General features: G+C 41.3%; 4 protein-coding genes across 10 annotated transcripts in view; 1 reads left to right on the top strand and 3 right to left on the bottom strand.

The window, feature by feature from the left end:
• Positions 1-334: 334 nt before the first annotated feature.
• LOC134007085 (sodium-dependent neutral amino acid transporter B(0)AT1-like) lies at positions 335-5,541 on the bottom strand. The gene is made up of 12 exons (XM_062446259.1): positions 5,286-5,541; positions 4,145-4,285; positions 3,877-4,014; positions 3,587-3,768; positions 3,302-3,412; positions 3,054-3,166; positions 2,698-2,826; positions 1,930-2,086; positions 1,602-1,806; positions 1,225-1,384; positions 850-1,012; positions 335-656 (listed from the first exon to the last, which is right to left on the bottom strand). Exons 1-12 carry the CDS (start codon positions 5,482-5,484, stop codon positions 483-485), a joined length of 1,872 nt encoding a protein of 623 aa, XP_062302243.1. The 5' UTR covers positions 5,485-5,541; the 3' UTR covers positions 335-482.
• Positions 5,542-6,442: 901 nt separating this feature from the next.
• LOC134006895 (sodium-dependent neutral amino acid transporter B(0)AT1-like) lies at positions 6,443-12,125 on the bottom strand. The gene is made up of 12 exons (XM_062446010.1): positions 11,826-12,125; positions 10,983-11,123; positions 10,743-10,880; positions 10,387-10,568; positions 10,170-10,280; positions 9,972-10,084; positions 9,745-9,873; positions 9,389-9,545; positions 9,099-9,303; positions 8,575-8,734; positions 8,230-8,392; positions 6,443-8,005 (listed from the first exon to the last, which is right to left on the bottom strand). The coding sequence occupies exons 1-12, from the start codon at positions 12,022-12,024 to the stop codon at positions 7,805-7,807; spliced, it is 1,899 nt and encodes a 632-aa protein (XP_062301994.1). The 5' UTR covers positions 12,025-12,125; the 3' UTR covers positions 6,443-7,804.
• An 897-nt stretch (positions 12,126-13,022) lies between these two features.
• Positions 13,023-18,590, bottom strand: slc6a19a.2 (solute carrier family 6 member 19a, tandem duplicate 2). The gene is made up of 12 exons (XM_062446258.1): positions 18,330-18,590; positions 16,366-16,506; positions 16,103-16,240; positions 15,761-15,942; positions 15,544-15,654; positions 15,323-15,435; positions 14,783-14,911; positions 14,511-14,667; positions 14,166-14,370; positions 13,909-14,068; positions 13,604-13,766; positions 13,023-13,497 (listed from the first exon to the last, which is right to left on the bottom strand). Exons 1-12 carry the CDS (start codon positions 18,526-18,528, stop codon positions 13,294-13,296), a joined length of 1,902 nt encoding a protein of 633 aa, XP_062302242.1. The 5' UTR covers positions 18,529-18,590; the 3' UTR covers positions 13,023-13,293.
• Positions 18,591-19,905: 1,315 nt separating this feature from the next.
• The window catches only part of fhod3a (formin homology 2 domain containing 3a), a 39,576-nt gene continuing 37,322 nt past the window's right edge, over positions 19,906-22,159 (top strand). For 4 of the 7 annotated variants that reach the window (XM_062486572.1, XM_062486571.1, XM_062486570.1 and 1 more), the window contains exon 1: positions 19,906-20,456. In XM_062486572.1, coding sequence (XP_062342556.1) covers positions 20,292-20,456 — 165 coding nt within the window. In that variant the 5' untranslated portion in view covers positions 19,906-20,291. The remainder of the gene's footprint in view (positions 20,457-22,159) is intronic. The other 3 variants (XM_062486575.1, XM_062486574.1, XM_062486573.1) reach the window with 1 other exon arrangement.

Below are 22,159 nucleotides of genomic sequence, written 5' to 3'. Positions count from 1 at the left end.
ACGACCCCAAACATGCATAAAAATAGGTTTAAATTATTATACACCTAATAAAATATAATATGATCTTGCTCTTTAAATAAGGTGACATATACACTTTTTGGCATTTAGAAAAAAAGCAACAATGCACAAATGTAACTAACTAATGTCTATGTATATTACAATATATTATTAAACTAGTGGACATGATTGTGAACAGTTTCAAGAGACTGTAGCAGCTAAGAAAGGGCCAAAATCAAAAGTTTCTCTGGTCTCAAGTTCATTTAATAAAAGCACATTTAAAAACAATGTCTTTTTGTGTCTATTTATGAACAACATTTAATATTGCCAATTTTACAAAGTTGCAAAAAGAGTGAACTAGACAAAACACTGAAATGCTTAAAAAGAAAGAAGAAACAGCTTAACTTACATACATGTAATATGATATTGGAAATAGTTAATTTACTAATGAAATACATTTTAGAGACTTACAATCTGCAAAAACTTTATTGAACGTTTTCCAGAATCTGCATCTGGTTTTGATTCTTGCAGCAACGGTCGTAGATGACCTTGCCCAATGCATAGATCGGGACTATGACAGTTGGTACACCAGCTAAGATAAAAATAATACTGCTGATCCAGCTAGGGTAGGTCTTGACATCCAACAAAGGGAAGTTCTCCTGAGACATTGAAGAAATTATGTTAGAAGAACATTCATGTTTTTTTGATCATACATAATTCACAGTCATTTATTTGACAGTTTATATAGGTAAGATCTACATCATACAAATGAGCAGTTGGCACTTTAAAACCGACGTGGCTATGTTGTAATTACAGATGTGTTCAGTAGTTTTAGCGAGCTATCACACATACTGATTCAGGATCCCAGGAGAGGTAGGTGAGTTCCTCTGTGATCTTTCCCACCAAGTAGAAGATTAAGATGACCAGAACAATAAGAGGACTGATCACCATCCAGGTGCTTCGCCAGAAGATGTTTGGCTTGTGTCCAATCATAAACTCTATATCCTTGTTAAACCTCGGGACAAAGGACATCATTGAATTACTTTTTAGACTTGGGTCAGAGTGTGCCAACTATGTTATAAAACAATTGAACTGGTTATTTATTATGGTTATAAAACACTGCTACTAAATCTGATTGTGTTAATCAGTAGATTAATACACAATCTAATGATTAACACACACATGACAAAAAGCTAATTATGAGAGATCTTGAAGCTTTTTCTCTACCTGTCTATCCCGTAGACGTACACAACAATGAACATCTCAAAAAAGGCGATGGTGAGAAGGGGGATGGAGCCGGCAAAGTTGTCAAAGAAGGCGAGCCAGTAATTCCCTGAGCGCTGAGTAAAAAGCAAGGCGATGACGAAAGCCACCACGCAAACAATAACTGAAACAATAAATGAAACATATATTTTAGGTCCATGGTACAAGGTGAAAAAATCAGTACCGTCATTCTACTTTCCAGCTTTCCGGACGTGGAACCAGCACCTGGTCACTCAAGAACAGTAAAACATGAGCACATTCTTAATTTTATGGATGTGCCACATTCTGATTCACATTAAATGTTTTTATTGCAATGTCTGAAAGTAAAATACTTCTTAGACCTGTGAGGACTTCTTTGCGCCAGTGTTTCGGGAAGATGCCAAGATCCTGCAGGGGCACCACCACTCCCTCCATGTTCCCAAACATGGTGGACAGCCCCAGGCAGAAGAGCATGACGAAGAAGAGGATGGCCCAGAGAGGAGACACGGGCATCTTGCTGATGGCCTCTGTGAACACGATGAAGGCCAGACCTGTTCCTTCAACACCCTGCAGGTACAAAATGCATCATAGAGATTCACTGCATTGTACATGCATGTAAATACATATAACAGCTCTATGTTGTTTTGAAGCGAAGGTTTCACAAAGTTTCTAATGACTGAAGCTCGCTACCTCACTGAGTAACTGCTGCATGTCACAGATTTTGATATCCAGCGACTGAATAATGTCCGGTGAAGTGGTGTTCAGACTGTTGAGCTGGTCCAAGTAGTTGTCCTCTGTGATGGAGTCCTCAGGCAGTTCAAAGGCATTCAGTAGTAATAGAATGTTTCTGAGAAAAACAAACTAGTGTTTGAGTCAAACAAAAATTTCCCAGGCATGGATTCATCTGAGCTCACTGAAGATTCTACATTTGAATATGTTTTTAGTCCTAGGCTATTAGGGGCCGTTTAGGAAATAATTCAGACTGTCTGAAGTTTGCATAATTGATTATTTCTTGATGAGGACTCTACTATACTCTACTGCACTTTCTTGTATTGTGCTCTAGGCTTCTTGTTCTCCTCCTCTCCTCTTCTCTTCTCTCCTATCCTTTCCTTTCACTTCATTCGTGAAAAAAAAAGTTTTGAAAGGTTGAAAAAACCTTTGTTAAACCGTGTCATATGTTTGTGTAAGGACCGTCTGAATTATTTCCTAAATTGCCCCTCATACTAGGCTGTGACAAATTAGTTTCAGATGCAAATATTTTGCATTTACTAATTTAAAGAACTTGGACGTGCATAATTAAGAATGACAGACAAAAAAAACACAAAGAAAAAGTTCCAAAATAAAAGTCAACCACATTTGGCTTCCAGGCAAAGTCAAAATAGACTATGCAAGATTTACCAGGTGTGCTTCAGGTAGGCCAGAATCAAAGGCCCTTAGAGAAATGTAGTCCAAACATACCTGTTAATGCAGTTATCAAACCTTTCAGTGGCCTTGAAGCCAATGATAGAGTAGATAACAGTAGCCGCATAGACAGAAGTGCACCCTGTAATCACCGCGAGGATCACAGCATCTTTCTCACAGTCGTTGCTGTGGAACAAGTGTGGAAGACTACAGTTCACACGGCATACAAAACAGAAATACACATCCCAGGATTCAATGCATTGCTTCCGATGTTTAACATTCCACCAGCTGATTAAGAACCAGTCGGCGTTTACAAATAATGTTGGTTCTTCAGACCTGAGTAGAATCCAGACGGAATCTTGGAAACTTTACCCCGGACAGATTTTGTATGAGGAGGAGCCAACAGGCCTTACTGAACGGGGTTGTAGCTAGAGAAGGAGATGAGACCTCCCCAGGCCAAGCCAAAGGAGTAGAACACCTGGGCCCCTGCATCCAGCCACGTGTTTGCCTTCATCAACTCGTTGACCTCGAGGGATGGAAATTAACACAGTTCAACATTTCTTTGTTTACATGCACAAGAGAAGACATGAGGGATGAATGTGTGGTGCTTGTCAATTGAAGAACACGTGCGGATGTTTTGTAAATGTTAATGCTTACGTACATCGGGTGTGAAGAGGAATTTGATGCCACTCAGGGAGCCTTTGAGAGTCAGCCCTCTGATTAGGAAGATGGTGAGAACGATGTAGGGCAACGTGGAGGTGATGTACACAGCCTAGCACACGTAAATACAGAAAGGACTGTTGAGAAAGAGTGGGACAAGAAACTCCTAAAAACAACACAGCGTTTATTAAAAGAAATGTATTTACAATCTAAAACTCAGCTGATTTTAAATTCACTTAAAACTGGGCAGTTCAATTTGTTCATGTACAGACTTCAACCTTCTTACCTTTCCTGTGGATTCAATTCCCCTGATGCAACACACACCGATCACTATCCAGGCAGAGAGGAGACACAGGACAATCCACCACTGGAGATCTCCAGGGTCCTCGATGCTTGCTGAGGAGTTCAGCGTCACTCTGTACCAGTAGTAGTCCTGAGGTGAGCTCAGGCCACATTCCGGCACTGGTCCTGGACCATGCAACAAAACAATTTATAAGTGTGGGTGTGCTTGTCTGTGCGTTTATGTGTGCTTGTGTGTGTATGTGTGTGTCTATTTTTGAGTTTCTGTTCCATTACCTGTCTTGTTTTCATTGAGCGGGCATTGTGTCCATGGCAGGGGATCTTGGAAGGAGTTAAACAGGTACCACATGATCCAGGCCATGATAGTATTGTAGTAGAGTCCCACAAAGAAGGACACTAGCATTGATGCAATACCTGTATGAGTGTAAACCCTGTTACTCTCCACATCCTTATGATTTGTCTATGAACAACATCCTGATCCTAGTTTTAGCCTCCTGATTACTTTTGCTCTTTTGCTCTAGTTCAGACTGGTGCATGAACTCACCAACTCCTGTGAGGTAAGGGCTGATAGCCCTCCAGCATCCAACACTGCCCTTCCTGAGGCGCTGGCCAATCGCAAACTCCATCAGTAAGAGGGGGGTTCCCTCCAGTACCAACAGGATCAGGAAAGGGATCATGAAGGCTCCTGGGAATTCAACCAACACATTGTGATGAAGCTGCCAGAACATGCGTGCAGTAATTCAGTAGGTGGCAGTAGAGGATTTTTTTTAATCGGACAAGTTGCATCTTGCATCATCTAGCTAAATGCAATCTTGTTAAGCAGGGGCGTAGGTTTTCATAATACATGGGATATGTCCCCCCACTTTTTCTTAAGAAAGTTATATTTAACAACCTCATCTTCAGTTATAAAAGAAACGCATCTGTTCTCAAGTGAGCTAATTTCTACCTTGTGTTATATAATATTGTTTTTCAGTAAGCATCAAAAGACATCCGCCATAAAATGACATTCACAGATTGGCCTGGTTTGTGGACAAACTGCTTGCTATGCAGTTTTAGAAATCCGTTAATTTACTGTGCATCTGCCCTCGAAAGACCAAAGATAACAGTTTCAAGGAGTGGGAGTATCCATGATGTAATGGTAAAAGGCATTGTTAACTAACTTATTATCAAGAATCATTGATCAGACTTATGGCATTTGCTCCTACTATTCAAATGTCTCAACAAATATGTGACAGATTTACAGCTTTAGTCATCATTTCAAGCCCCAAGCACAGACAGCATCTTAGTATGGCTGTGTTTTCCATCCATTTAAAAACAAATCAAAGATACTTGAAATATCAGTCTTGTCTAAATTGTTGGCAGGGTTTGCCATTGGTTCAGTAGCAAAGGATTCACAGAGAGTGTTACCCATGATAGGTTCATTATACAGACAGCCCTACCATAATGACAGAAATGTGGTGTTCACATTACTATGAAGCGTACAATCTGTTGCATCTCTCAGTGGGTAAGTAAAACAGTACACTACTACTGCTTTCCAAGCTTCTCATATTTATTAATATTGTAGTGTGCAGTAAGATATAACTTTGTTTTTGCATTTGCAATGTACATACCTAATTTCACTTTTCATTGTAGTCATGCAGTTAACTCAATCTGTATCCCCCCTCTGTCTTCCAGTCCCAGCTTACCTCCTCCATGGCTTTGGCACAGGTAGGGGAAACGCCAGACGTTGCCCAGCCCCACACAGAAGCCCACGCAGGTGAGAATATACTGGGCTTTGTTGTCCCATTTGGGCCTTTCACTGGTCTCTTTTTGCTCTATGGTCTCAAGGTCCTCAAGTGAAGGGATCCGATCATCCAGACCCGGGTTCGGCAGCACCAGTCTCATGGCTGCAGGTTCGGTTCCTCACTGGCAAAGGTAAGACGATGGACAGGCATCAACCACAGCTCAGTCTCACTAGCACTTCCACTGTAGCATGCCTGAGAGGAGCCAGTTAGCCAGCAACTCAGCATTTGTGTTCATGCATGTGTGTGATGGGGGAGGAGGTGTGTGTGTGTGGGGGGGGGGTGCTGGTACATGGCACTGTATGCATATGCACATGCTGAAGGCTATTGTTTTTGTTTTTTAATCTTTTGCACTTTTATCTTTTAACAACCCCCCTACCTGTGTCCATCCATCCGCTTTCAAAGCCATTAGCCTTGAAGCTCCAAGTCTAGTCAATAAAGCAAGAAGATACAGGACATTTGATAATAATTCATTTAGTATCCTGGCCAGTGAGAGTATGTGCCCCACTATCAGGAATTATTTATTTGTAATTGAATCTTTTTGATGTCACAATGACTTGACATGTCTTATTTACATGTCCAACATTCTGTAGACTGCAGTGTTCTTGTCATTTTCTGCTGTTTTCCTTACATTCAATGTATTTTTATTTTTCCATTTATCATATATGTTTTGACAGAAACCTTCCACCGACATCCACAAATGAGCACAAGCAACACAAAGAGTTTAAAAATTACAATGAGTGGCTTTACTGTTGGCGTTCAGACCATCAGTGATATTACACACAAACACTACGTCATAATTACCTCTTAATTATGTATTTGATGGCTTACAGAAAGTCTATGGGAGGTGATATAATTGGGAGTCAGATGGCTGAGTGGTGAGGGAGTCGGGCTAGTAATCTGAAGGTTGCCAGTTCGATTCCCAGCCGTGCCAAATGACGTTGTGTCCTTGGGCAAAGCACTTCACCCTACTTGCCTCGGGGGAATGTCCCTGTACTTACTGTAAGTCGCTCTGGATAAGAGTGTCTGCTAAATGACTAAATGTAAATGTAATGTATAATGGGAAACAATGCTGTAGCCATCACTCTCAATACATATCATATAGTTCATCTTGGCAAGATGTCAAGGAATCTTGAATGGTCAAATAAACCACAAATGCCTTCATGACGAAGGGACATATATGCAAGCAACAGTGATGATGACCGTGTTTCCCAATAAAAATAATTTATTCAACCACACAAAACAATAAATTATGTAAATACTTGGGCATGTGTGTGAATGTTAGAATATTTAACATAAGACGTGCTATCTTGCAGATCTTGATCTTGTCATTCTGTTGGACAAAAATTCATTGTCTGACCATTTTGTATCACTTTCATTTCACAAGGTATTTACACACAAGAACATACTGTTTAGTTCACAGTTTTACATTATGACATTCTGTTTACAAAATATTGCTTTACAAAAACATATTTTTAAGTTTGGAATTTGAGTATTTGCCCAAATGTTAAGACCACTTATATGGAATTTAATGTTGTATGTAAAATGATTGTGGTTTAAGAGTGTTTTTTTCTGAGAGGCTTGTGTCTATTGATAAGAGATGACCTGTGACCAACAGTTGCAGCTTACAGGAGGTCAGGGTTTGAATAATACAGCTGAGTCAAGGGTTATAGGAGCTGATAGATGCACAGAGACTGTTTGAGCAGTTGCTTGAGAAACAGTTGACTAACTAAATGAATTACGTTCAGGCTGAGATAGGAAGGGACTTTTAAGGGTTCATGGGTTGATAATGTGATTATTTTCTGCTAAGGCGAACTGTGAGAACAATATAAATTGATTAGTTTTAGAAACCATAGGGGTGACCTTTATCCTGTAAAGTCAGGATGGAGCCAAACTATTAATTAATTGATCATAGGAAAGACTTTGTGACAGACATGTATACTGATTGGATTGAGAAATGTTAGAACTATCCTGTATAAAAGGCGATGTCTGTCTTGGATTTAGTATCACTCTATTCTAATGCACGTCGACTAGTAGGCTTCCTTTTGATAGACAGATCACAAAGATCTTTGTAACTTACCATTGGTGTTAATACATATTTGGTTTAACACATCCTGACTATTTTGTCATACAGTTACTGCAAACATTCCACCACAACCACTTCCAACGTCAAGTTTCTTTGATGAATAATCCTGGAGAGAAACATCTTCACAGATCTGCCAGCATCATTATTGACAGAAGTCAGCATAATTGACAAAAGTCTGGACAGAAACAAACCTCAAACCACAAAAGTTTTTGTTTTGTTTTTGGGGATGAAAAGTGACAAACCAAAACTATAACCTGTCCAAAGGTCCTCATCTTCATGTTAAGATGAATTATTGTGTGCCTTTGTGAAACGTCAGGCAAAATAAATCAGCAAAAAGTTACATGTCGCCCATCGGTACATTTGCAGAGATGGATTTGACTTTTACTATCTTGTTGCTGTTCTTCTTGCAGAAGCAGTTCTGGATGAGCTTAAAGAGGGCCACCCCTGGGATTGCCAGGGCGGGTATACCGGCCAGGATGAAGATAATGACATAAATCCAGTCAGGGAACGGCCGCGGTACCAGGGTGGGAAATTCCGCCTAAGTAAAAAACAAGAGAAAAAAATATTTACAACTGAGTTATGGCACTCAAAACAGACCGACTCTATTCTCCCTTCTTGAATTTGCGGGAGTAAAAAACATGTCACTTCATGGATTGTTTCATATTTGGTCTAACAATTTTAAACATGCTGTACAGTGAAAAAACATTCAACTTTTTCTTTTCTTTTTCTTTTTTTCTTTGAAATTTGTGGCAAACTTCTTACCGCCTCTTGGTCCCATACAAGGTAAGTCAGAGTCTTGGAGATTTGAGTGACTAAGTAGAAGATAAAGATGACCAGCATGATCAGGGGACTGACGACCCTCCAGGTGACCTGCCAGAAGAGGTTGGGTTTGTGCCCAATCATAAACTCAATGTCCTCGTTAAACCTGTGGAAACAAACGAGCCGGACGGCGTCAGCACTGTGTGCTGTACTTCCTGCTTTCAGAGATAACATTGAGAAGACAGACTAAAAACCTGGACTCTAGCTTTTATTGGTCAGATAAAGGGCCCTCGCTCTGTTGATATTGTGTTTTTCCATCGTTACATGCCTGGTCTGACTGAAACTCACCTGTCCACCCCATATATGTAAATGACAGACACCATCTCACAGAAGGCAATGACCAGGAGAGGAATCGAGCCTGCAAAGCTGTCAAACAGGGCCAGCCAATAGTTGCCAGATCCCTGGGCGAATATGAGGCCCACGGCAAAAGAGATGGCACATGTCAGACCTAAAAAGACCAAATTGTATTTCTTAAATTTTCCACAGGTACACTTGCACTTATAGCAGTTCATGTTGTTTAATTGTAACTTGTTTAACTACATGCTCTTATGGTTCTTCCCTTTGGCACTTACTTTGGTTGTTCACAATGTGTGCTTCATGTTTTGGCTACTCGCAATGTTTTGTGGCTATCTCGTTGTTATGATCAGTGACCTATGCACTTTGTAAAGCTCTCTCTTGGAAGTCGCTTTGGATAAAAGCGTCTGCTAAATGAATAAATGTAAATGTAAATTCTTAAAGAAAATGGTTGCAATTATGTATATGGTCCAACAGTATAAATAATAGTCATAAACTTTTAGACATGTTCTTCTAACCTGTAAAAATCTCTTTGGGCCACGTTTTGGGCAAAATATTGAGATCTTGAAGTGGCACCACCACTCCTTCAATGTTCCCAAACATGGTGGACAGCCCGAGGCAGAAGAGCATGACGAAGAAGAGGATGGCCCACAGAGGAGACACAGGCATCTTGGTGATGGCCTCTGTGAACACGATGAAGGCCAGACCTGTTCCTTCAACACCCTGCATGTCCAAACACTCAACATCAGCTTAAACTGTTCTCCAAACACAGAAATGCTGTTTGGTCATGACACTGTGACTTTCATACCTGGCTGAGGAACGTTTGCAATTCGCAGAAACTCAACCCCAGGCCTTGGATGATGTCAGGTGAGGTGGCGTTGAGCAGAGCAAGAGATGTATCGTAGCTGTCAACTGTGATGTTGTTCTCAGCAAGGTCAAATGCATTTGTCAGTGCCAGGATGTTCCTGCAAAGAGAACAGAACATGGGATCAGTCTATGACCAGCAAGATTGCGTAAATTTTCCACGGAAGAGTATTTGTACAATTGAAATATCTTAGTATACTTTTCATTTTTAATTATTGACCTAGTCATATCAATCCACGTATTTTCATGCCTTTTCAATTTGGAGTCTGTTTGTGTCTCGAAAAAGTAAAAGGTACCAACCCCTCCATACAGTCATCATATTTCTCTGTAGCCCGGAAGCCAATGATAGAGTAGATCACCGTGGCTGAGTACACTGAAGTTGCCCCATTGATGACAGAGATGATGATTGCATCTTGCTCACAGTTGTTGCTGTATAAACAGGAAGCAGTTCAATTGAGACATTTAGGGACGATATGAACTTCATAAAGAGCAATGTTTCTGTGGGCCTATTTTGAGCAGTATCTTACTGTATTGAGTTGTAGCTGGAGAAAGAGATGAGACCTCCAAAAGCCAACGAGAAGGAATAGAACACCTGGGCACCTGCGTCCAGCCAGGTGGATGGATTCATCAACTCATCCACCTGCAGGAAAGGCATCAGCTCGCTAGTGTTCATCAAGATAAACGTGTGAATGCTTTTATGGACTGTTTGGATCGGGTGCACTTACATCGGGTGTGAAGAGAAATATGATTCCACTAGTAGATCCCTTAAGAGTCAAGCCTCTAATCAAGAAGATTGTGAGGACAAGATAAGGAAGAGTGGAAGTAATGTACACAGCCTGCAGGAGAAGATGAGGGAAAAGAGTGGTTATTTTCAAGATATTGCAGATGATCACCTTATTTGGCTGCAGTTTTCCCCCCAGAGGAAGAGCACAATGTGTCTACCTTGCCTGTGGTCTCAATCCCCCTGATGCAGCAAACATAAAGAAGAGTCCACGCAGAGACCAGCGCTAGAACCATCCACCACTGCAGTCCTCCAGACTCATCTATGGCGGTGGACGTGTTCAGTGTCTCCCTGTACCAGAAGTAGTCCACTGTGGTGCTGCGCTCACACTCAGACACCAGACCTTCAGGAGACGACAGAGAGGCAGTGTAAGGGATGCATGCAGTAGCACATGAAGGCCTACATGATGAGATAACTTCCATCTAAAGAATAGGTCTTAAATTTAGTTGTTGGGAAATAACTATACAATTTAAAAAAAGAAGAAAAAGAAAAAAGAACCTCTTATGAAGTACAATACCTGTCTTGTTGGCATTGCGGGGGCACTGGCTCCATGGCAGTGGACTCTGAAAGGAGTTAAAGAGGTACCACATGATCCAGGCCATGATGGTGTTGTAGTACATGCCCACCAAGAAGGAGACCAGCAATGATGCAATACCTGTCACAAATAAAAGCATTTTCAAGAGTTACACACAGAACAGAGGTAGGAATATATTAAGCCTCCACCAGAATTATTTAAATTGAAAATATCCAAACCCACCAACACCAGTTAAGTAGGGATTGATGGAACTCCAGACCCCCACACTGCCCTTCCTGAGGCGCTGGCCTATAGCAAACTCCAGGTGCAGCAGAGGTATTCCCTCCAGAACCAGCAGGATCAGGAACGGGATCATGAACGCTCCTGGTAATAGGATAGAGGTGGAAAGTTAAAGTACTGTAAGTACATTTACATTTAGTCATTTAGCAGACGCTCTTATCCAGAGTGACTTACAGTAAGTATAGGGACATTCCCCCGAGGCAAGTAGGGTGAAGTGCCTTGCCCAAGGACACAACGTAATTTTACATGGCCGGGAATCGAACCGGCAACCTGATTAATAGCCCGATTGTCTAACCGCTCAGCCATCTGACCAAGGTAACAGCTTAAGTGACATTTAATCAACATTGTAAACAAATATTTTATTTTCTATGTGTCTACAATGTAAGGCATATATCTTTTATACTATCAGAGAGAGACATTTTTGCTAAACTAGCAATTTTGGCTTGAATTTGCAGGTATCCAATCCAAAATATCCCATCCCTCCCTTCAAAGCCACTCACATGGACAGGTTACCTGACTACTGTCTTGAGGACAACAGGCAAGTAGCCCATCCAATCATTGCATTCAATCCAAACACAATGATTGGTCATGTTTATTACAGTTCTGCGACGGCCACTGATATCAAAAGCAGAGCATTTGATTTATTGATTGCCAAAATATGCTAAAATACATGCTACCCTGCTTTAAAAAAAAAATTACATTCCCATTTTTTTAGCTATGATTTTTACTAATTCTGGATCATTGGGTCTATCTAAAATTCATTCTGTCTCCCCAACCCCAGTTTACCTCCTCCATGGCTTTGGCACAGGTAGGGGAAACGCCAGACGTTACCCAGCCCCACACAGAAGCCCACACAGGTGAGCATGTACTGGGTTTTGTTGTCCCATTTGGGTCTGTCCCCAGCCTCCTCCTTCTCCATCCTCTCCAGCTCCTGATGCGAGGGAATCCTGTCATCCAGACCCGGGTTGGGGAGTACCAGTCTCATAGTGTCTGGCTGTGTGTCTCAATATTCCCCCAGGTGTGATACAACGAGCTGATTCTCTAGCAGGGTTCTCTCCTCAGTTCTCACTCGCACCTCAAAGATTGCTATCTTTGCACTCCCCTGGGAGTGTGCTCTGCTTGTATACTTCACTCCCTTGGGGGGTGTTCCTTTCAAGGTTCATTGTAAAGGCTGGATGACCTTTGCACCTTAACTTGGACTTATCTGTAGCCCCATCCAAGGCTGTCAGGCATTATGTTTTCTCAGCAATTTTACACCAACAAAAGGTGCAGCCATCTTGATAATAGTTAATATATCATGTGTTCCATCGTCTTTAGGGACATGGTGGGGATGAATGAATTTGTCATGTCTCTTAAAAGTACATGTAATGCACTTTATGAAATAATATCTCCTTGAAATCATTGACAGCACGTGTTGGGAAATTGTCGTTCAGCTTACTGTCCTGAGAATATCTCAAAGGCATTGAGTCTGTAGGGTTAGGATAACTTTACCAGGATCTTAAGCAAGCTCGAATCATCGCTAACTGTTAAGATATGGCAATGTTTACCAGCACAGTGACACATTAATTCCCAACTCTTAACATGAACCCTGGCAGACATTACCCACTCATGAGACAGTATTCTACGCACTAACCATCACATTTCATTTCATACAGTTTTCATTTGGAAAGTGATTATAACCTTGAAAAGTGAGACAGACAACTTTATGATTGAAATGACAATACATGCCACTTGACTGGACTTGACTTTAGACAGGGACACAGTGCTTGGTGTGTCAGATTGTCAAAGTGCTTGTGAGGAGCTGTGCTACCAAACATGCATTGTCATGTTGGACTGTAGCAGCCTCAGGCTATACATCTTATCAATGTTCCCTCCTAATGCAATTATTAACCGAACGCCGACTTGGTTTATGCACTTACTTGGTATGTTTTATTGACTTACAGTCCTCATGCATGAAAGTTACATAAAAGTACTGGAAAATAAATAAATCTGGCGTGTCTAGATCTATTGTTAAGTATTGACATGCAGCGATATGAAGAGATTTGATAAATAAATGTCAAATGGTCCATCCATTGTGCCAGAATTAACAAGGTTGTACATGTTTTGTCATTGATATGCCACATTTTAGGAACATAATTAAGCATGTTAGCTAAACGTGCCATAGCCACATCACAAGTCAAGACTTTTTTTCAAGTCATTTATGCACTTCCAGCTCAAAACTGTTTGTCTTGTTTAATGGTGGTGCTGTCATTTTCTATGCCCTTTTGTCCTGCATGTCCACTGCTGCAGATATGGTGTCAACTTTGGTTGTATATATGTCCTTCTTGCACCAGAATCTTTGAATAAGTTTGTATATTGCCACACCAGGGATCACCAGACTTGGAATTCCAGCCAGGAGAAAGATAATGACGTAGATCCAACCAGGATACTCCAATGTCTCCAACACAGGGAAGTTCACCTACAGTCATAAAACACCAGAAGTATGGACAACAAGGACTAACTAGATCAATGGCAGTTAATCTTCAAGGTGGTCCAGTAGAATTATTTTTTTCCTTTATACATACCGAGCTAGGATCCCAAGCAATGTAGGTGAGCGTGGAGTTGACTTTAGTGACAAAGTAGAACACAAATATGACAAAGACGATAAGAGGACTGACCACCCTCCAAGTGACCTGCCAGAAGATGTTGGGTTTGTGCCCGATCATGAACTTGATGTCATCATTAAACCTGTGAAGGATTACAAGTAATAAATATTGTTGACAATCAATCCTTGGTTTTAAATTGACATTGACTCATTTAGTAAACACTTGTATCCAAAAGGGAGAGATCCCACAAATGGGCTACATCTCCAACAACCCACACCACCAACCTGTCAATGCCATAGATATAAGCCACAGCCATCATCTCACAGAAGGCAATGACCAGGAGAGGGATTGAACCAGCGAAACTATCAAACAGAGCTAGCCAGTAGTTACCAGATTGCTGGGCAAATATGAGAGCAATGGTAAAAGAAACCAGGCAAGCAATACCTGAAGGAAAAAACACACACATTAGAAAATGCACAAGATTGTTTTGTACTTTCATCATCAAAATACCTGCAATGAAAGTAACTGTTGATTTAGTTACCAGTGAGTGCCTCTTTGGGCCAGCGCTTGGGGAAGATGTTGAGATCCTGCAGTGGAACAACCGTCCCTTCGATACTGCCAAACATGGTGGACAGCCCCAGGCAGAAGAGCATGATGAAGAAGAGAACAGACCAGAGAGGAGACACGGGCATCTTGGTGATGGCCTCTGTGAACACGATGAAGGCCAGACCTGTTCCTTCAACACCCTGAAGAAAACATAAATTCATCAAAATCAGCATCATTTGGGATGTTAAAACAAAAGCACGTGCCCTCTGTTTTGGAGGATACTTTTATCATTTTTAAGGAAACTAAATGGTGGCTGTTAATATGGAGTTGAAAAACATACATCACTGAGGAAAGTATTCAGATCACAGGTCTTAAGATTCAGACCCTGAACGGTCTCTGGGAAAGTGCTGTTGAAGCTTTGTAGCATGTCCGCATAGTTAACATCTGTAATGTTCCCCTCAGGTAGATTAAAAGCATTGATCAGTGCCAGGATGTTTCTAGGGAAAGAAAAATATGAAAAATGCAACATACATTATCACTGCTTTAAACCAAAATTAGACCAGATTTTCGTTGGTGAAAGCTTCAAACTATAAGTTAGTGGAGGCCACGCACCCTTCAAGACATTCGTCAAATCTCTCGGTGGCCCTGAAGCCGATGATGGAGTAGATGACAGTGGCTGCGTACACGGAGGTGAAGCCATTTATAATGGAGATGATGACAGCATCCTGCTCACAGTTGTTGCTGGAGAAATCGAAGAAGAGAACAACAGCTCAACACTTTTGGGGTGGCTTTGGCTCAGGGGGTAGAGTGGGTCGTCTGTTAATCGCAAGGTTGGCGGTTCAATCCCCGACTCCTCCCAGGCCATGTGCCAAAGTATCCTTGAGCAAGACTCTGAACCCCAAGTTGCTCCCGATGGGCAGGCCGGCGCCTTGCACGGCAGCTTCGCCGCCGTCGGTATGTATGAATGGGTGAATGAGAGGCAAATTGTGAAGCGCTTTGAGTGCTGCTAAGGTAGAAAACACACTATAGAAATACAGTCCATTTACTTTTAGTGAAACTATCGATAAGAAATTCAATGTCTTGAAGTCATCCTCCAGACAAGATGCTCGGTCTGTGAAAATTATCTTTTTTGTGCACCCTGTCGATACATACTGTATAGAGTTGTAGCTGGAAAAGGAGATAAGTCCTCCGAAGGCCAAGGAGAAGGAATAGAAAACCTGGGCTCCTGCATCCAGCCATGTAGATGGGTTGATCAGTTCATCCAGCTATGGACAAGAATACCAATGCTAGACTTGTTTGCTAGACGGCCTTGGTCATCAAATGCATTGTGGTAATCCTGTACATGGGAACAAGAAGTTGAGTAAAACACTTACATCCGGGGTGAAGAGAAACTTGATTCCATCCACGGAGCCTTTGAGAGTCAGCCCTCTGATCAGGAAGATGGTGAGGACTACGTAGGGCAACGTGGAGGTGATATACACAGCCTTGAGAAAAAGCAAACATTTCTAATCCTTTAGAATACGACCTTGGTTTTCAGAAGGAAAAAAAACAAGCAGGCTCACTGACTGCCTTGCAAACAAGGTATCCCACCTTGCCTGTTGTCTCAATCCCCCTGATGCAGCAGACGTACAGCAGAGTCCACGCGCAGACCAGGCACAGAACCATCCACCACTGCAGTCCTCCAGACTCGTCTATTGCTGTGGACGAGTTCAGCGTCTCCCTGTACCAGAAGTAGTCCACTGGGGAGCTCCGCTTGCACTCGGACACCACGTCTGCATGGGAAGACAACCGGAATGTAAGCGGGTTGAATCAAATATCACAACATTTTTGATCTAATGCTGGGATTTGCCCTTAAAGAGTGTGAATACACCGTCTGGTGTAAATTAAATGGATTTTTATAGGGGATGTTTTCAGAGAGAAATGAAAACTTGCCCGATAGGTTGGCATTGACGGGGCATTGGCTCCAAGGCAAAGGGCTCTGAAAAGAGTTGAAGAAGTACCACATCACCCAGGCAAGGATGGTGTTGTAGTACATGCCCACCAAGAAGGAGACCAGCATAGAGGCAATACCTGAGAGGAACAATATAAGTCGATCCAAACACAGTTACTTCTTGGTGCCCAGTAGAACAATATAAATCAGTAGGTAATGGTCTGGTAATGGTACTGTGTGTTTAGATTGGTAGCCATGGTCTCACCAACGCCACCCAGATAAGGGTTAATAGCTGTCCAGACCCCCACACTGCCCTTCCTGAGGCGCTGGCCAATAGCAAACTCTAGGTACAGCAGAGGTATTCCCTCCAGAACCACCAGGATCAGGAACGGGATCATGAACGCTCCTGATAATAGGATAGGATTGGGATGAACAATAGGAAGTGCCTATGAGAGGTACTGTAGTGTTTGCTAACACCTATTAGAGATAACTCACTTGTGTTTCCATGACTACAGTAGTGAAATCCGTAAACCACCTTCAGTGTAAGTGATAACTTATGTCCCTGTTCTTAAGAGTTAGTGATTTACTGTTGCTACTGTACATGTTGCTGAAGCACTGTCAACTAAAATGAGTGCTGTATGATGATGCATATATGGACTTGGATGTAAAGTAATGTTGCCTCTTGTGATATAATAAGATTACATATTTCTCAAATACTTTGAAACAGCTCAAAGCAAACTTTTCCAGCTTCAACAGCAAAAAAGTAAATTAAATGTTAATCAGCACAGGAACAATGTCTCTTTAACATTTAGATATGAATCTAAGTATTGTTCCTAAAATAGCTTCTTATTGGCCTGTTAAGTATTGGGTGTTTTCTTCCCACAACAGTCAACACATGTTTGGGGAGGAGGATGGAAACAGTTCAAGATGAAAGTCCACTCTAGTACAGAGAGTTTCTCTGTGTAATAGGACAACTACCAAACAGCTGATAAAGGAATCTGAGGAAGGCCAGGTTAAATACCGACAGTGTGTATGTGAGTATATGTTTGTGTAAAGTGTGTGTGTGTGTGTGTGTGTGTGTGTGTGTGGGAGGGAGGAGGGGGACCTGGAGGAGTGTGTGTGTGTGGGAGGAGGGGGGGGGGGACTGGGAGTAGTTTTGACCAAGCTTGTTTTGATAAGTTATCACTTAGAGAGGCCACCAGGGGCTTAAGTTACTTTTAGAAAAGTAATTACTTTTTATCAAGAAAATTATATTTAACGGCCGTATCTTCAGGTATTAAAAAAAGCTTTCCCAGCCACATTTTAAAAACAAACCTACACAACCTACACAATTATTCTGAAGGATTTGCTGTGAGTAAATTAATGTGCCATAAATTCTTAATTCCCAAATGTTCGGTAGGGAACATTTACATTGAATGTGGGCACACCCTCTGCTGACCCCTTTTGGTCATTCACAGACAACACCTGGAACTCATAGTACACACATCGAGTACACAATTCATCACTGTGGAAAAATAGTCTGAGTAGTAGTGCGATATTCTGTCACCAAAAACCTTGTATATACATGCCAGGGAACTTTGTACCCTGGTCCAACGATACGATATACATATACAAGCGTTAATGTTTAACCTTAATGATCTAAAGTGGTAATATTGAACACACAATTACGCTTTGGGATTTTATAGTGTGGTATTATCAGGCACTCTCGTTGCTTCTCCAGACTTGGAGATGTATTCTCATAATATAAAATGTTATTTTGATATACGGCCTAGTTGCCCTTGTAATTCCATGGAAGATTTGAGTGTATCTGACTAAGTTATTTAAAATGTTGATTTAAAAATGTATACACATTTACCATCGTAGTATATACACCTATTAAAATAGTGTGAAACCAGATATAAATATCCAGATATAAATATAAATATAGGTGTATGGTACTGTATATGGTTGAAATGTCTAATATAATCTTCAAATCCTATGGATTTTTTATTAATTATTACACCAGACCATGTGGGAGATCACCAAACGATCTTCCAATCTACAATCTACCAAATGTGCCCAAACTTAATGATTTTTATATGTAAATTTAAATTGATTCATTTAGCAGACACTTTTATCCACAGCGACTTCCAAGAGAGAGCTTTACAAAAGAGCACATTTTATATATATCTCTTTTTCAAAAGTACTAAAAACCTTACTTGTGAAATATGTATCCTCAGTGGTGCTTACCTCCTCCATGGCTTTGGCACAGGTAGGGGAAACGCCAGACGTTACCCAGCCCCACACAGAAGCCCACACAGGTGAGCATGTACTGGGTTTTGTTGTCCCATTTGGGTCTGTCCCCAGCCTCCTCCTTCTCCATCCTCTCCAGCTCCTGATGCGAGGGAATCCTGTCATCCAGACCCGGGTTGGGGAGTACCAGTCTCATAGTGGCTGTGTTAGTCAGTCTTCTCTCCACAAGGTCTGGTACTGTATCTGGTGAACTTACTGTCTGTGTCTCTGACAGTGCAGAGCAGTGATTGGTGCTGTCTGAAAAGTCCTACATTCCTAGATTCTAGAGCAACAAGACAGTGATTACCTGCCAATGATTGACAGCTTGTGAATGTGTTTGGGTGAGTTGTTTGCTTTCACACATTAGCACTGCATTTTAAACCAGAGCATGCACATGTGTACATTTATGATTAGGTGATGCTACCGTAGTGCAAAGGTGTAAGTCCTTTTTTTGGATACACAATTAATTTTGCACTATGCTGCCCGATTTAATCTTGTAACTTTGTAACATTTCATATTCTATATTTTATATTTATAACTATTTTATATCTACATTGTTTAGCTCTTTAGTATATTATTTAGCTCTTTAGGACATGTTTAGCTCTTTAGTATTAGACTTTTACATTTTATTTATACATTCTGTTTTTTCTACTTTTTATTTTTATTTTATTAAGATCTGTATATGTTCATTGTATGCACCTTCCTGCCACAGTACATTCTGTGTTTGTATTAACTTACATGGCAAAAAAAAACAATTCTGATTCTGATTTAGTCAAAATTAAAATACCACACATTCCAGATGCCCAAAATCATTAATGCATTTCCACAAATGTAAAGTCAGAATAATCATAAATATGGCATTTCGCCTGTTAATGCCTGCAATGCAGTGAAGAAAACTATACGACAACAATAATGTTTAATGTAACTGGCCTCTCTTAACAGTACAACTGGCCCCAGCTCCCCCCCAAGTCATACGCTTATTTGGGAATCTACTGCCCCCCTGTGTTGTTGAGAAGGATTTTACCTATAATTCAACGTGATCATGTTTTGCTCATATCACACCAGGTATCATATGGAAGGTTATTTGACTCTATTCAAATGGCAATGCAAAGGGTGACCTTTTCAATATGATATGCAATATAATAAGCTTTCATTTAAGATTGTATTCAAAATTATTCAAACTGAATATGGGATTGCATTACCACTTTGCACAAATCAAACCTAAAAAAATAAAGTATCAAACCTTTGGCACGTCACATTTTGGTCCGTGGACCAGTAGGCTACGTGTCTTGTACAACGGTACAATGTACAGTAGCCACATGGTTTGGCTACTCTGCAACATTTGCATGACACCACTTGCACGTCTTTTTATGGTGGGGAGCTATCGCATGTGAAGTGTGTTTACAATCCAGGTTCACATCAGATGCATTGATAAATGGCGCCACACGAGGTCATCATTTGCATTACTATCGGACAAAGTTAGTCATCCTCTCCTCCGCGCAAATTTCAGAGAGGGAGGAGGAGAGGATGGCATTACATTTGCTCGAGCTCAGACTGCAGACCGGCTGTCCCGAGCTGAGCTGATCTCACTCGCTCTTTAAGCACCTTGCCCGTGTGCCATTGGCCACCTGCTTTGCAACCACGCAGCAACGAGAACAGAACAGTGACAAAGACGAATAACGAAAGATTATTTTCTCTGACTAGAAACGACCATTTATTTTTTTCATTTTAACGAGTCTAGGCTACATAAAAGACAATTTCGCACGAGAGTCGATTTTTCAACGGAGAGCACTGACAAGCATCTGCGCGCAGCAACCTGCAGGCTTTGTTGTTGTTACCGGAGCAAGGAGGAGCGCTAGGCGACGGGTCTAATTATTAAACCGGGCTCCCCCTCAACGGAGCCACTTGCATGGATACATCATGGCCACGTTTGTTTGCAGGGTTCAGTTTTTAGATGACACCGATCCATTTAACAGCACCAATTTCCCGGAGCCGACAAGACCCCCGGTGTATACTTTTAGAGAAGATATCCCACTTATCAATCAGATTGCAGGCGTTCACCGGCTTCTCAAAGCACCTCACAAGGTACAGTAGGCTAGCTTATGCATGGTATGCACCAGTTCATACACCACTCATTACGAAAGAGAACATAGTACCATACTTTTTTTACATACATTTTATTTTACATTCATTATAACGAAGCCATAGCGTATGAATCTATCCTGACATTATGAGACCAACTGCGCCACCTGCAAAGGCTACACGTTGTGCTGAAAATATTTTGGCACAATACTTACTATAATAGCATTATAGTGAGCAGTAGGCTATGTCAAAAAAAAACTTTCACTAGGTTGACACGCAGGCAGGTTTGTTTTAGTTCGTCGTTGTCTCTAAGCCACACAACCACAATAGCGTAAAAGTGGCCTGGCTGTCAATCTTTATGACATTACCAGGCAGGCTAGCATGACAGGCAGCCGGCTTACTTTTTGTGTCACAGCGACAGGTGGGCGACTGGGCGTTTGTATAGCCGGAGTGCACGCTAGCGCAGTCTCATTCATTTACACATTCTCACTGTCACTGCAAAGTTTACTTACGATAGTTGGGAAAATGAAACTTCTGACCAGTTCACGTTCACAGTCCATCTTTCAAAGCCACAAAAATAATTTTGCTCCCTGAGAAAAAAGGCTCGTGATTATAAATTAGACATGGACACACGAGGGATGTTCAGTTTGGGTTGTAATTTTGTTCACATCAGAGGACTTTCTAATGTTGCCTGTATGAACTGTCTTTTTGGCTGTCTTAAGTTAACGCAGCTTCCCTGTCAATTCACTTGCGTTGTAATAATAACTCATTACACTTTGAGTTTCATCGTGGTTCCCCTGACCTCCTCATCCTCCTCTTCCTTTACTTTTCAGATGTGGCACCATTTATTACACCAGATCACTAGATTCAATTAAAAATAACTAATTAAATAGACAGGTAGGTTATTGCCCATCACAATGACATCAATGAGGTTTTGTAAATGCACAAGACAGGCTATATCCCACAAAAATCCAAACCACCCTTGGTCTTTTACATCATTAACAAAAGGTCTCTTCCGATAACACAACCTCCAGGACTTATTAGCTAATGAAAACACACCTTCTGTGTTCTTCAAAGAACTGCTTTATGGTTCCTATGGAGAGTTTCCTGAATCCTAAAAACCTGTTGTCTCCCTTACGTAACCGTGCTGTAAACAATCAACCCACCGCGATCGCCAGCAGGCTTCACGTTGTTTTAAGATGGAAGCATTTACTCCCTCTCTTTCTCTTGAAAGCTGGAAGAGCTCGATTAAACGAGTGTAAAGTATACTAGCCACTTTACAGTGTTTCCCTGACAGGAGTCCGGGATTTGGGGAGAGTTTGGTCACCCTGACAGACATTGTTTTGTCACCCTGACAGACAGTGTTTTTTGTTAGACCGTACTCCTGTTTCTCCACTTCAGTGCTTGAGGAAGGAGGAACACTTGATTTTGTGACGTTTAGTTTCAAGGCTCAGTTCTCACTGTTACTGCAGGTTTCCAGTGATTGAGTACTGCTACATGTGTGGCTGATGTTGTAGGTAAAGAGGAGAAAGGTATTAACCTAATTGAGATCAGTAAGATAGTAAGGGGAGAAAGATATGGGGTTGTCTGAAATGAAACAAGTCTTTGATGTACAAGTTTGTCACAGTAGCGTCATATTTTGAATTGAGGTTTTGTGAGAGGATAATAATCAGATGATGCTGGTTGCGTTTTGAATTAAATGATGG

The sequence above is a fragment of the Osmerus eperlanus genome, chromosome 20 (genome assembly GCF_963692335.1).
Source record: "Osmerus eperlanus chromosome 20, fOsmEpe2.1, whole genome shotgun sequence".
NCBI classification, from domain to species: Eukaryota; Metazoa; Chordata; class Actinopteri; order Osmeriformes; family Osmeridae; genus Osmerus; species Osmerus eperlanus.
This window is presented reverse-complemented; position numbering and strand designations above follow the sequence as displayed.

Coding starts and splice junctions, on each gene's coding strand:
- slc6a19a.2 (XM_062446258.1), bottom strand. CDS start 18,528: ATGAGACTGGTACTCCCCAACCCGGGTCTGGATGACAGGATTCCCTCG. Junction 16,241..16,365: donor CCCTTATCTGGGTGGCGTTG/GTGAGACCATGG, acceptor TGTTCCTCTCAG/GTATTGCCTCTATGCTGGTC. Junction 15,943..16,102: donor CGTCAATGCCAACCTATCGG/GCAAGTTTTCAT, acceptor CTTCCCATGCAG/ACGTGGTGTCCGAGTGCAAG.
- LOC134006895 (XM_062446010.1), bottom strand. CDS start 12,024: ATGAGACTGGTACTCCCCAACCCGGGTCTGGATGACAGGATTCCCTCG. Junction 8,393..8,574: donor TACATATATGGGGTGGACAG/GTGAGTTTCAGT, acceptor TTGTTTCCACAG/GTTTAACGAGGACATTGAGT. Junction 8,006..8,229: donor TTGTATGGGACCAAGAGGCG/GTAAGAAGTTTG, acceptor TTTTTTACTTAG/GCGGAATTTCCCACCCTGGT.
- LOC134007085 (XM_062446259.1), bottom strand. CDS start 5,484: ATGAGACTGGTGCTGCCGAACCCGGGTCTGGATGATCGGATCCCTTCA. Junction 2,087..2,697: donor TTTGATAACTGCATTAACAG/GTATGTTTGGAC, acceptor TGTTTTTCTCAG/AAACATTCTATTACTACTGA. Junction 1,807..1,929: donor TGCAGCAGTTACTCAGTGAG/GTAGCGAGCTTC, acceptor TTGTACCTGCAG/GGTGTTGAAGGAACAGGTCT.